We start from the raw sequence: 13,397 nt of genomic DNA on the forward strand, positions 1-13,397 counted from the left end.
TCATTTGTGGCTCCTTTTTTTGTCATTGGCTGAAGTTTAGTATGCAACCATCAGAAATGAAAAAAATTATCATTATCATATATAAATAATGCGATATATGATAGCGCAAAAACGAAATTTCAAATCGCGCTGTGCGCAAAACGGTTAAAGGTAACAAGTTACTTTTTTTTCGTTGTAATGTACACTAAATTGCAATCATTTTGGTATATAACACATTGTAAAACAATAAAAGCAACACAGAGAAAATATTATCACAAAATAATGCATGAATTCTTAACGCGCGGACGTAAACAAATATTTTTTTCAAAAATTCACCATAATCCTAATTATTGTCCTAGAGACTTCCAATTTCTTTCAAAATGAAGACAAATGATTGAATATTACTATACTGTAAGAGTATTAGCTTACAAATGCAGTTTTCGACCATATCTGACAAGTTAAAGTTGACCGAATGTAAAATTTTTTTATATATATATTTTTTATATGCAATTATTTCGGAAATAAGAAAAGCTACAACCTTCAAATATTTTTAGTTTTATTTTACATAAAATTGCGCACATTTTCATATATAAAACTCTATGAAATGCCTAATATGAAACAGAGCAAATATTCCGAGAATGGTACGTACGCATTTCGGAGATTTGTGGCAGAGAATCCGCGCGCGGAGGGAAGGAAAGATTTTTTTTAAAATTCACCATAAATCTAAATATTTTGCTAGAGACTTCAAATTTCTTTCAAGTTGAAGATAAATGACTGAATATTACCAGACTGTAAGAGTTTTAGCTTACAATTGCGTTTTTCGACCATTTTGGTAGAGTAAAATTTGACCGAATGTGGTTTTTTTTCTATTTATCGTGATTTATATGCAAATATTTCAAAAATGAGAAAAGCTACAACCTTCAATTATTTTTTGTTGTATTCTACATGAAATTACGCACATTTTCATATATAAAACTTTATGTAACGGCTAATTTAAAATGGTGCAAACATTACCACAATCGCACATATGATTTTTTCGGAAGAGTTACCGCGCGGACGTAAAGAAAATGTTATTTTTTTCATAAATTCACCATAAATCAAAATATTATGCTAGAGACTTCCAATTTGTTGCAAAATGAAGGTAAATGCTTGAATATTACTAGAATATAAGCGTTTTAGCTTACAATTGCGTTTTTCGACCATTTCGGAGAGTCAAAGTTGACCGAAGGTTGAAATTTTGGCAATTATCCTTATTTATATGAAAATATCTCAAAACTGATAAAAGCTACAACCATGGGTTGTTTTTAATTGTATTGTGCATGAAATTGCGCACATTTCCATATATAAAACTTTATATAACGGCTAATTTTAAAATGGTGCAAACATTACCACAATCGCATGTATGATTTTTTTCGGAAGAGTTACCGCACGGACATAAGGAAAAAGTTTTTTCATAAATTAACCATAAATCGAAATATTGTGCTAGAGACTTCCAATTAGTTGCAAAATTAAGGTAAATGATTGAATATTACTAAAATATACGAGTTTTAGTTACAATTGCGTTTTTCGACCATTTCGGTAGTCAAAGTTGACCGAAGGTTGAAATTTTTGCAATTATCGTTATTTATATGAAAATATCTCAAAACTGATAAAAGCTACAATCATGAGTATTTTATTGTTGTATTCTACATAAAAATGCGCACATTTTCATATATAATACTTCATGTAACGGCTAATTTACAATAGTACAAAAATTATGTCAAAGTGACGAAATAATTTTCGAGATGTGTCGCAGATACTTTTTAGTGCGGCAAGAAAGAAATTCGCACTTGCGTGCCTGCGTAACGATTGTAAACAAAACAACACCTTCATCCGTGAACTCCCAGCATCCCCCAAGGCGCGTGATTCAAAAGTTTTAGGCTGGTATGCTGTAAGTATTTTTCCGCGAATTTAAAAAAAACTTTTGTAAGTCGACGTAAAATACGTCCAGTCGGCACACGGGAGACAAAAAATGTCGACGTAAAATACGTCCAGTCGGTGTAAGAGGGTTAAAGTGCAATGTGGAGTGAATTGAGACCATAATGTGTATATAATAACAATCAAATAAGCACTGTGGAGTTTCAGTTGTGATGGCAGTAAGGATAAAAACCACCTATTACAAGGTAAGAATGAATTCAGTTCAAACCATGATCCTGGGAAGAAAAAGTTTCATTCTTTCAGTAATATAGGCAACAAAATGTTGTTTTATTGTGCTGATTACAACTGCAATCTTGAGTAAGATCAATAAACGTTACATACATACGCTAAAATTCTTCAAATGATTGCTGGGAAAGATGATTTTCGTCACTGATCAGAACCTGTACATCCCACGGTAGCCACCATATTGGATTTCAAAACTGCCTTGAAAACATATTTTACGAAGAGTGTCACATGCTTATTTTAGTTTGTATGGGGCTTTCATATATTACATTATGTTGAAAAAATTTCAATCTTTTGAATGGTATGCTTGGAGTTGTAATTGTATTCTTGTTTCACCATTTAAATATCGAGTGAATAAGACCTGTCCACCGTGATAAGGGTTGGTAGTCGCTGGTTTTTCCCCCTGGGTACTACCTACCTACCTATACTCTGTTTTTTTTCATCTGTCCATCCGCCTGTGGTATTTTTGTATGGTAACACTGCATCCCGGGCTTTAAATAGTTACGCTACGTGTAAGTTTTAGGTAAATAAAAGGATATCTGGGTGTACATTTGCAACTGAAAAGTGTTTTAATAATTTACTGTATGCGTATTACACCATTAATATTCGAAATAGGTTATTGTTATTATTGTTGAATGTAAGCTCCCTTTTCGGGGTGGCGAATGGAACAGCCAGGCGCAGTGGCGGGAAAATTGCTTCTCTCGCTGTTCACTACGGCAAGATGTCAACGTATTACTTCATTATATGTAAGTATATCAGTATGTACTGTTAATTTTTATAAAGTGCGTTTCAGCCTGATACGATATGACGTAACTTGGTTTAGCATCTGTTTGATGGAATTTGCGTCTGGCTGTTCCATTCGCCACCCCGAAAAGGCAGCTTACATTCAACAATAATAACAATATCCTATTTCGAATATTAACGGTGTAATTTGCATACAGTAAATTATTAAAACACTTTTCAGTTGCAAATGTACAACCAGATATCCTTTATTTACCTAAAACTTACACAGCGTAACTATTTCAAGCCCGGGACGCAGTGTTACCATACAAACACACCACAGTCGGATGACAGATGAAAAAAAACAGAGTATAGTATTACCTATGTACCACTCTGATGTTAGCTCTGATGCACTTTTCCAGGTAGGCTAATGCCTTATTTAGCCTAACCAACCTGTGCTTTATGACTCTGATCCTGCTTATAGCCTATAAATATTGAATTTCGTTACGCTGGTCCATGGCAACTTAACCTTATCCCAGTGAAGTCTTGACTTGGCCTAGTAGTCTGTAGGGTAAGTACAGCCACTTCCCTAAAAAGCGCATGAATTAGGCTATGCCATGATTTTGTAATTTAAGAGAAAAAATTGCTTCAAGAGGAGCGTTGAGGTCTTGGTGTGCTGATTGGATAGGCCACACCTTTTGACTACCAAATACTCATGGCAGTGAATTCAAGTACTTTTTTGGGAAGGTGGCCGCATTTTGGGATCGGTGAACACTTATGTCGCCGCTCAGTCATTTACCCTAGGTTGTTTAGTCATTTACCCTAGTTCAGTCATTTACCCTAGCTGTGTTGAGCAAAAGTAACATGCATTCATGGTGAGAACAATTTTACAGAAAACCATGATATGTACCTATTAATCCTATATGGTGAACACTTGCAGTGTGTTTTAGGTGCCACAATAGGTCAAACAGAGATGCCAAATCATATTACTCAGTCCCTGCTCTTGTGAGAAATCAAGGAGATAAAACTCTGAGATTAGTGAACCAAGAAAACACTGTGGATTTTCAGGTTGAACAGGGCTACTAATTTTCAGCCGTCAGGATCTACGAAAGTCTACTCAGATGAGTGTTATTTACCTATAATGTAATTGGTGATCATGGTGAATGATAGAGATTAGAGATGAAGCTTAGGTTTAACCTTCAAGTTCAAGACATAGGCTATCTCTTTAACATTGCTCTTTCAGCAGTATCAAAAATACAATAGTACCTTGAGATACGAAATTAATCCGTTCAGAGGCGCCCTTCGTATCATGAGGTTTTCGTATCTTGGACCTCATTTTACATGTAAAATGGCTAATTCGTTCCAAGCCCTCCAAAAGCACCCAGTAAATTTCATATTAACCCCTTCAGCACTGGGACGTACACATGTACGTCTTTTACGGTACAGTAATAAAAGACCGGGACGTACGCGTGTACGTCTTTCATCCCTCCTCGAAAAGCAAAGCGTTTCTTGTAGCTTGGATGGTTTCCGACACAGTATTGTGTACGAGAGAGGTGCTGAAGCTCCACCCACAATTAATTCTAACCAATGAGCGTCCGATGGACGTCGTGACGTCATTTTCTATGGGATATTAGGAGGGGTACTGGCCAACATATACCAGTGCGCCTCAGGCTATTATCCGAGAAAGATGATTACGATTTTGTCCAGTAAAACCACGTAGATTTGAAGTTCCAAATCTTTTTCCCTTTTGATTGCAGTTATTTTTTTTTTTTTTTTTTTTTTTTTCAGTATCATGTCAGATGATAGTGTTTCAGAGTCAGGGTCTGAGTACCTGCCAAATCTATCAGAATGATGATTATAGTGATAATTTTTAGAGGTTGACAGTGACAACGAGTGTTTGGAAGACATTGAACCTCTGTCGATGAAGGCTGGCAGTTCATAACTGATCCATCTTGTGACTTGCGCCCAGAACCCACCCCCCCCCTGATTCACGGAGGGTGGCAATGGGATTCCTGCTTACACACCAGATTTCATCTGCTTACGTGATGCCTTTTTTTTCCTTTTTTGTGGTGATGTAATTGACAAATTGTGAGAATGGATGAATGCTCGGGCAGAGTAGTACTTTCATTCAACAGGAAAGCGTAAGGTGAAAGAACTTCTATGGAGGCCTGTTACTTGTGATGAGATGTGTTTTTATAGCTTGCTGATGATAATGGGGGTGAATAAACTGCCCATATGTATAATACGTATTGGTCACGAGATGCTGTTGCTTTTATTATCATTATTATTATTATTATTACTATTATTACTGTTTTATTATTATTATTACCAGCTGCCCACCTAAACATTCATTGATGTATATGCTGTTTCTGTATGAAACCTAGGATAAACTGTTTCAGTAAGAAAACTAGTACTGCTATTACCATTACTACTATTTTACTACTACTTTACTACTTTTTCTGCTACTTTATTTCTATATACTTTACTGCTAGTTTTCTACTACTTTATAACAGTTCCTACTTCTGCAATTACTTTTTCTACTAAATATTCCTATTTTTCCGATATTCTTACTATATTTTTTTTATAATTTTTTGACAATGGGGTAAAAAATATTCATTGATATCCATACACAATGTTTTCACATAAGAATATGAAGGAAAAATATGAATAACATAAAAATGTTTAGTGGGAGCAAGTAATGATTGATACTCTGCGGTCGACAGGGGGTTCTCATGAGGTTATGCAAGCAGTAAGCAGCAATGCAGCAGGGCCAGTGGCGAAGGGTTAAAGCTAAATTGACCATATAACAATGAAATACTACAACAATTTGGACCATTCAATAACCTAAATTAATAACAAAATGCAAAATAACCTGTAAATAAAGTGTATTAGTGTACATGGTATACAAGAAATACTGTAGGTAAAATGTGGAAGCTTACCTTTCAAGTGAGGCTATCTCCAAAAGTGGCGGCAGAGGAGGAGGACAAACCATTGCACTTTATGAAAAGCGGCTAGAACATCCTTAATTTCTGCCTTTTTTTTTTTCTTTTTTTGATTTTTAACTTTTTTTTTTTTCTTCTTTTTTGATTTTAAACTTTTTTTTTTTTACTTTTTTTTTTACTTAACGTAGGTTTTTTTTTTTTCTTTCTTTTTTATACAAGAATTTCAACTTCATCACCACTTTCACTCTTTTTTTTATCACTTGGTTCCTTCCTTTTTGCTTACTCCTGCTAATGCTAAAGGCCTCTTTAAAAAAATAATGATCCAAGGAAGATTGCTTCTGCCTACTTTTCACAATGTTCCTGAAACGACTCGGGCAAACGTCATCGAACTGCGTAAACATACGACCTGTGTGAGCCTTTTCGGAGTGTCTTTTTTTTCTATAAACGCTTAGTGTTCATTAACGGCTGCCCATCTTGATAATTATCTACTAATTGTTGCACCTCATGACACTGTTGGCCCTGGTGTCCATCAAAACCCTGTTCAACCAAATGCTCTCTCTGCAACTGATTTGGGTACTGAATGTTCGGCTGCTGACCTTCAACATAAACTGAAGTGCCTTGATTATACTGGTATGCATGTTGTAAATGATTGGTCAACACCCTCTGTTCAGCAGGGAGTGGAGATTCTACCAACCTTGCAAAGTTTCCAGTTATCCCATGAGAGAGACCTTGATCACTTATCCCATGTGTGAGATCTTGGTCACTTATCCCACGAGAGAGATCTTGGTCAATCATATCATATATGTCGTCACTCGAGGTGCTCTTCTTTTTCCATTTTCTGTGAAAAGATATGAGAAATTAAAAAAAAAATACACACTGACAATCCCGAAACGAATACCGCGTGCGTACTATAACAATGCTGGTACAGAGTGGCCGAGGCATGCCACCACGTACATAGATGCATGATGGGAGGGACACTAGCCAATAGGAGAGAAGGATCTCATGGCCGCGACTAGCATCAGGAACCAATGGGTGAGCAGGAGGATGGTGGCGAGTCTACTAAGCTGGCGGCGCGCGAGTTTCAAAATTGTTATCGGTGGTTCGGGCGAATCTCGGACTTTACAGAAACCTTTCGTATCTTGAAAACTTTTCGTATGTAGAGCCATTAAATTTTTCGTATTGGCTTTCGTATCTCGAGTTTTTCGTAAGTTGAGCCTTTCGTATCTCGAGGTACCACTGTATTCACTTCAGTGTTGTATGTTCTTTTCTATTGGGTACAAAAGTTGATTGTTAGGCCTGAGAGAGATCAACTACATCTGACAATGCTGATGGAGTTCTGGAACAGTTTTGGATTGAAGGTTACTGTTTTGATAGTGTGTTTTGAAATTTTTATCAAATGACTGTCTAGTTTAGAAGCCAGAGCAGCTGTGTGGTCATCCTACAAGCATCACAATACCATCAAGATTCTCATTGGTATCACACCACATGGGGGTGTTTGTGCTAATGACAAGCACATCACTGAAAACTGTGGCTTGTTAGACAAGTTGGTACCTGCCTAATGGCATGATACTTTGTGTATAGTGCTTGACCTAAAACATGGTGGCAACTTATCAGGTGCCCATATGCTGTGACGTCGTAGGAAAACTACCTTTAGACGAGTGAAGGACGTACATATATTGATTCTAATCTTAATAGGCCAGCCTTTTGTTGCTAACCTAGTTTGCTAGGCTTGATGTGTTGGGTACACCTCTTACCTCACCTAATACGTATAGCCTAAAGTTAAATGTGTATTGTAGACTTACATTCAGTATATACTCTAGCTTGACTATTCACCAGGATGCCATAACTGAACCTGTCGTGTTTGACTTCAACTTAGCCAAAGTAGAGGTAGAATATGAATGTAGTTTAGTAACATTAATTGTTTCCAAGAAAATATCTTGTTATAGGACTGAAGTTGTCCTTTGGGTGTATTTCCATAAGTTCGTATTTTCCATATTTCATTTCAGAAAAAACTTGTCATTTTTAAATTCATCCTAAGAAAGGTTAATTAAATGCATTTTCTTTAATTTTAGGTGTTATGAGTGGACTGGAGGTGTCGGAGGGACGATTAGGTCGCCGTCGTGGTGGCAAAAGGCTATGCCAAGTTCTACTTAATCTTTGCAGAACTTTGGTTCTTATTCTTGTTTACTACACATGTTCTATAGAACTCACGTTTTACCAGAAACAATTATTTAAGGTAAGATATCTGCAAGAATTCCCCAGTGAAATACAAACCATAAGTCTGTCATATAGATATATCTTATGGCAAAAGCCGGTTTGGTTGTTGAAGCTTGGTAACTAGGTAGTTAACTAACAGGAAGCAAGTGAGGTTGTGGGGATATCACCCACTCACTAGGTTGTTGGTACAGTAGACCCCTTATATTTGCGGGGAATGGGCACCAGACCACCCTGCAAATGGCTGAAATCCGCAAATACTTAAAACCCCTCAAAAAATACTTGGAGCTGCCTATATTTTGAGTTAAAAAAAAAAGAAAATCTTAAAAATGCTTATACCTGAGTGTTTTAATAGTTTTATCACAAAAAGTGCTTTGAGTCATGAAAATTGACATGAAAGTACAGTAATTTGTGAATATTTCTTAGTGAAAAGTATCGTGAATAGGCGAATTTCCCATGAATAATGGGTATATACGGTCCATAGAAAAATCCGCTTATAGGTGAGTCTGCGAATAGAGGGGATCAACTGTACTCGCTATTCTCTTGGGTTGCACTGTTGTAAAGATAAGTCTACTGCTGCTGGACTCTTATCATGGCATTTGCTTCCATTTATTTATTTATTTATTTATTTATTATTTTTTTTTACAACTGTGGTTTTCATCTTGACTGTGTTTGTCACTTGTGTGAATAATAATGGCTGATTCTCATTGTAGAAAGTATGAACAACCAAGGTGTTTAGTGTGTGACCGTCAGGACCCTTTATGCAACCTGTGAAGATAGATTTTCATTCTGTTTATCTGTTTTGCAAAGGGCAGGAGTGTAAGCCATCTCCACATTTCATTGTCTTTTTATCTTCTCCAATGAAGAAGTATGGGTTGAAGAGGAAGTTACTTAACAAATTGCTGTCAGTATCTTCTGAGAGCAACTCCATTCTCTGTGACCAACTTCCAAAGACCCTCTTCATCTGTGATTCCCTCGTGCACCAAAGATCCTTTTTATCTGTGATCCCCTCGTGCATCATGGCTTAACAGAAATTTTCCTTGTGCAGTTTTTTCCCTTGCTGGACCCATGAACGGTGATGGAGTAGGCCTTTCTGCTCTTATGGGACAGCTTCAGTGTCTACACCTTTCCTCATTTAGTCTATCCCGTAGGGGGATAGTGCTGTTAGTGCACCTCGTGCGGTGTACTATTGGCAATAGTACGTACTGGCATTACTTAAGGTTCTTTGCAGCATCCCTATGGCCCCTAGCTGCAACCCTTTCATTTCTTTTACTATACCTCCATTCATATTCTCTTTCTATCTTGCTTTCCACCCTCACCAAACAATTGTTTCACAGTGCAACTAAGAGGTTTTCCTCCGTTACACCTCTATGGCCAGGAGTACACGAGCCACTCTGTTTTGTCGATGTGTGGCAGGGGTCTGGCTTCCCATAGTTTTCCAGTGTTTATAAGCTGTGGCGGGTATCAGCGACAGCTCGCCACTGTCACTTGCCTCAGATGCTTGTGTGCTTAACATACCTTAAAAACAATGGAAACCTATAAGAAGCCATATCCCCACCACACAGCAACACCACACTGAGGCACCACAGAGTAGCCTTAAACCTTTTTACTGCTACTTTACAGTGCTTGTAGAGTAATTCAGTTACTGGAAGTAACCCCTTACTCTGTGTAATAATTTCAGTAATTTTTTTAATTTCCCCTCACCAGTGACTACTTCAGTTGCTTTCGTCTACATTAACAGTTCAATTACTTCTTTCCTACCTTTGACAGTGATCGTTTTGCACCAAATTCCCACATATATGTGAGACTGAAGAAGCCCTTGTATGGCCATTGATTTGAATATTTCAGGTAGTGATAACAGATTTTGCATGTTTTTCTCCCTTTAGTTAGTTATGAAAAATGATGCACTTATAATTGTTGTAAAAGTTCATGCTTCATTCCTTTCATACTTTGATACTACAGAGACACTTAACTTATCTACATATACCTTGTTGTGGGAATCACCCCTTTGATTATTGATAATCAAAGTGACTTACAAATTATCCTAGATAGCAGTTCAGGCTTAAGTAAAACTTTTCAAATGACATAAACCTGTATAGAGATTTTATAAATCTTAGATTTTTCAGCATATTCATAAAGTGAAAACTTATTGTTCTTTTCCAGGTTTTCAAGTTCCCGTTAACTGTTGTGATAGTACACCTTTTTATGAAATTTGTATTAGCTGGACTATGTCGGCTAACTTATACTTATATAACTGGTATTCCAAGAGTTTCCCTCACTTGGGATGTATACTGGAAGAAGGTATTACCCCCAGGGGCTGCGGCAGGAATTGATATTGGTCTTTCTCAGTGGTCACTAGAATTTGTTACAGTAGCGCTGTGAGTATGCATAGTAACTATTACTGGTACATACTGCTTATGTGTGATATGAGTGAATGGTCCTGAGGATAATAATTGTAGCAAGCATAAGATAATTTGCTAATTGTTTACAATATTATTTTCTTTACAGGTACACTATGTCTAAGTCGACAGCTTTGTTATTCATCCTTATTTTTGCTATTGCCTTTAAATTAGAAGAAATGGTAAGTTTCCTTTCTATTCTATAAAGTTTAATTTTAATATCCTCACTAGTTCAGTCACCACCCTACTTAAGAACGAGTTAGGTTCTTGACAGCCTTTTGTATCTTGAATTGTTCAAAAGTTGGTTTTTAATATATAGTACATAATTTTTTTTCCTATTCCCAAGTTAATTTGGGAGTCATAGATTATACTATGTATGTTCACTGCATTTTTCAATCATGTGGTAGTGTTGTAAAGAATTGCTTTGGATGCTAGAAAGGTAAAAAGAAAAAAATAAAGTTTAGATCCATGCAACATTCAAAATTTAGTACTTTTTCCATGGTTTGAAAGTTTTGAACTTGGAGAGAACTTTGCAGGAGAAGCATCTCACATTGGAAGTTCATAAATTAAACAATTCACACTGTCATCTATATTGACAAAAGTACATAGTAAAAGTTTCCTATTTGGAGAGGAAGTTTGGAAATTGGGAATTCATCACAGAAAGAGTTAAATTGGGAAGATGGAAATAAGTAGGAACATTTTACATTGAGAATAATATGTACAGGGATAATCAGGGAAGGAGTTAAAGTAGGGTCTTCTTCCTCATGTTCTGTTCTTTGTAAATATCTTTACTAGCAGAATAGTTGCGCAGATCAAATTTTAAACTTGTGATAACAAAAGGCAGAATTGGTATGTGGAACTATGTGTATTCACTGATTACCTTCAATCCTTGAAGAATTCTTAATTTAAGATATATGATGGTGACACTTGTAAAATCCAGTAGGACTGATACTTTATTTATACTTTTTGCCATTGTGGAAGAACAGCAGAACTTTGTTAGTGTAAATGCTAATGACTAATGACCAGGTATACCTAAAAAAATAAAAAGTAAGTTTTAGGCAGTATGTTTACTGGTGCATTCAGACTATTCCTAGAAAAAATTGATTATATGGTAGTACTATTCCTGATTGGAATGAGCAAAAATTATAAAATTGGATAAAACAATCAACATACTAACTGGTGAAACCTGAAAAAAATATAAAAAAATATAACTTTGTTTAATTCAGAATGTTTAATTCTTGTGGAAATTATGAGCAAAAACTGAATAATCAAAAGAAATCAGAATTAAGATAATTTTGTAGAGAATGACAACAACCATGACAGTTTAAAATTGGTAAAAAAGTTAAGAACAAAGACGTGCAGTTGTGAAGTATACACACTATTACTGTCAAGCCAAAAGAAGAAATACTCATAGAGGGTTATTGCCATCAGTTCATCTCTCGTGGTGAACTGTAGGCATTACTTAAGGTTCTTTGCAGCATCCCTTCAGCCCCTGGCTGCAACCCCTTTCATTCTCCCTTAGGGGAATACGTAGTGCCATCAGTGCATCTCTTGTGGTGCACTGTAGGCACTACTTAAGGTTCTGTACTTAAGGTACTGTACCTCCTTTCATATTCTCTTTATCCCATCTTTCTTTCCACCCCTTCCTAACAACTGATTCATAGTGTAACTGTGATGTTTTACTCCTGTTACACCTTTCAAACTTTGATTATCTGTTTCCATTTCAGCACTAAATGACCTCATTGGTCCTAGAGCTTGGCCTTTGGCCTAAATTCTATACGTATTCATTCAGCTCAGTTCAACCGCTTTCATTCCTTTTACCGTACCTCCATTCATATTCTCTCTTCCATCTTGCTGTCCACGCTCTCCTAACACTTGTTTCTTAGTGCAACTACAAGTTTTTCCTATTACACCTTTCAAGCCTTTCTACTCTGTTTCTGTTTCAGTTATGAATGACCTCACAGGTCCCAGTGCCTGGCCTTTGGCCTTAATTCTATGAAAGAGGAAATATTTTGTGTACAGGTATATTAGAAAATTTAAGTCAGAGATAGGGCCTGACCTTAGCCAGGCTAGTTTGTAATTGAGATTAAGTTAGCTTATGTTAGAATTTATTAGCCAGCAGGCAGCATCCTAGATGCAGTTATGATGGATTAAGGGTGGTATTTTTTTTAGGGGTAGGACCCTGCATCCTACAAATAGGGATCACAGAAGTCAAAAAAACAAGTTGCCTGCACCAGCAGTAATAGTCAAAAGCACATTAAACAAAATAAGTAGTAAAAAAGATACATGTTTCATTGCCATAAACCAGAATTTAACCAGTATCTTGAGCAGCGAGAGATTACCTTGCAAAATCAGTTGCTTATGAACCAATGTCTTGACTTGAGAGAAGATGGTTATGTAAAGTTAGGAGTGATACCATCTGATTAGACAAATCTTCACTTGTATTTAAGTGTGCCACTTGTATTTAGGCTGTGATATGAACTGCTGAAGTCTTCAGGGTGCAGAAAGTGGCTGGTTCTTTATGATTGAAAGTCAACATTGTCTAGATGTTGTATGTCCTGATTTGAAGTCCACTTCAATAATTTGGTAATGCAGACCATTGGTTTATTTGTAGGGTACCATTTATATTCTTCTAAAAGGCATTTTTCCTGAGGCAAAATATTGATTTTTTTTCCACTATGTATTTTAGCTATATTTTTAATATTAAGTACTGAGAGTTTTAGGTAGGAATTTTATTAAGTTGATAAATTTTAATTGTGTTGTTTCAGAGATGGAGTGTTGTTGTATTGGTTGTTCTCATTGCTGGTGGGCTCTTCCTTTTCACCTATAAATATACACAGTTCAATTTATTTGGATTCATACTAGTACTTATAGCATCTTCACTGAGGTAAGTTGGATTAAAATATTTTGAGAAAAATTGTATCTTGATATTGTAAGCACATGT

The 13,397-nt window shown here is 36.2% G+C and overlaps 1 protein-coding gene across 7 annotated transcripts in view; it reads left to right on the forward strand.

Moving 5' to 3' along the window:
• The window catches only part of LOC135208566 (solute carrier family 35 member C2-like), a 51,630-nt gene that overhangs the window by 26,762 nt on the left and 11,471 nt on the right, over positions 1-13,397 (forward strand). For all 7 annotated transcript variants that reach the window (XM_064240890.1, XM_064240889.1, XM_064240888.1 and 4 more), the window contains 4 exons: positions 7,913-8,076; positions 10,218-10,432; positions 10,563-10,635; positions 13,222-13,340. In XM_064240890.1, coding sequence (XP_064096960.1) covers positions 7,913-8,076; positions 10,218-10,432; positions 10,563-10,635; positions 13,222-13,340 — 571 coding nt within the window. The remainder of the gene's footprint in view (positions 1-7,912; positions 8,077-10,217; positions 10,433-10,562; positions 10,636-13,221; positions 13,341-13,397) is intronic.

Source organism: Macrobrachium nipponense, chromosome 35 (assembly GCF_015104395.2).
Source record: "Macrobrachium nipponense isolate FS-2020 chromosome 35, ASM1510439v2, whole genome shotgun sequence".
NCBI classification, from domain to species: domain Eukaryota; kingdom Metazoa; phylum Arthropoda; class Malacostraca; order Decapoda; family Palaemonidae; genus Macrobrachium; species Macrobrachium nipponense.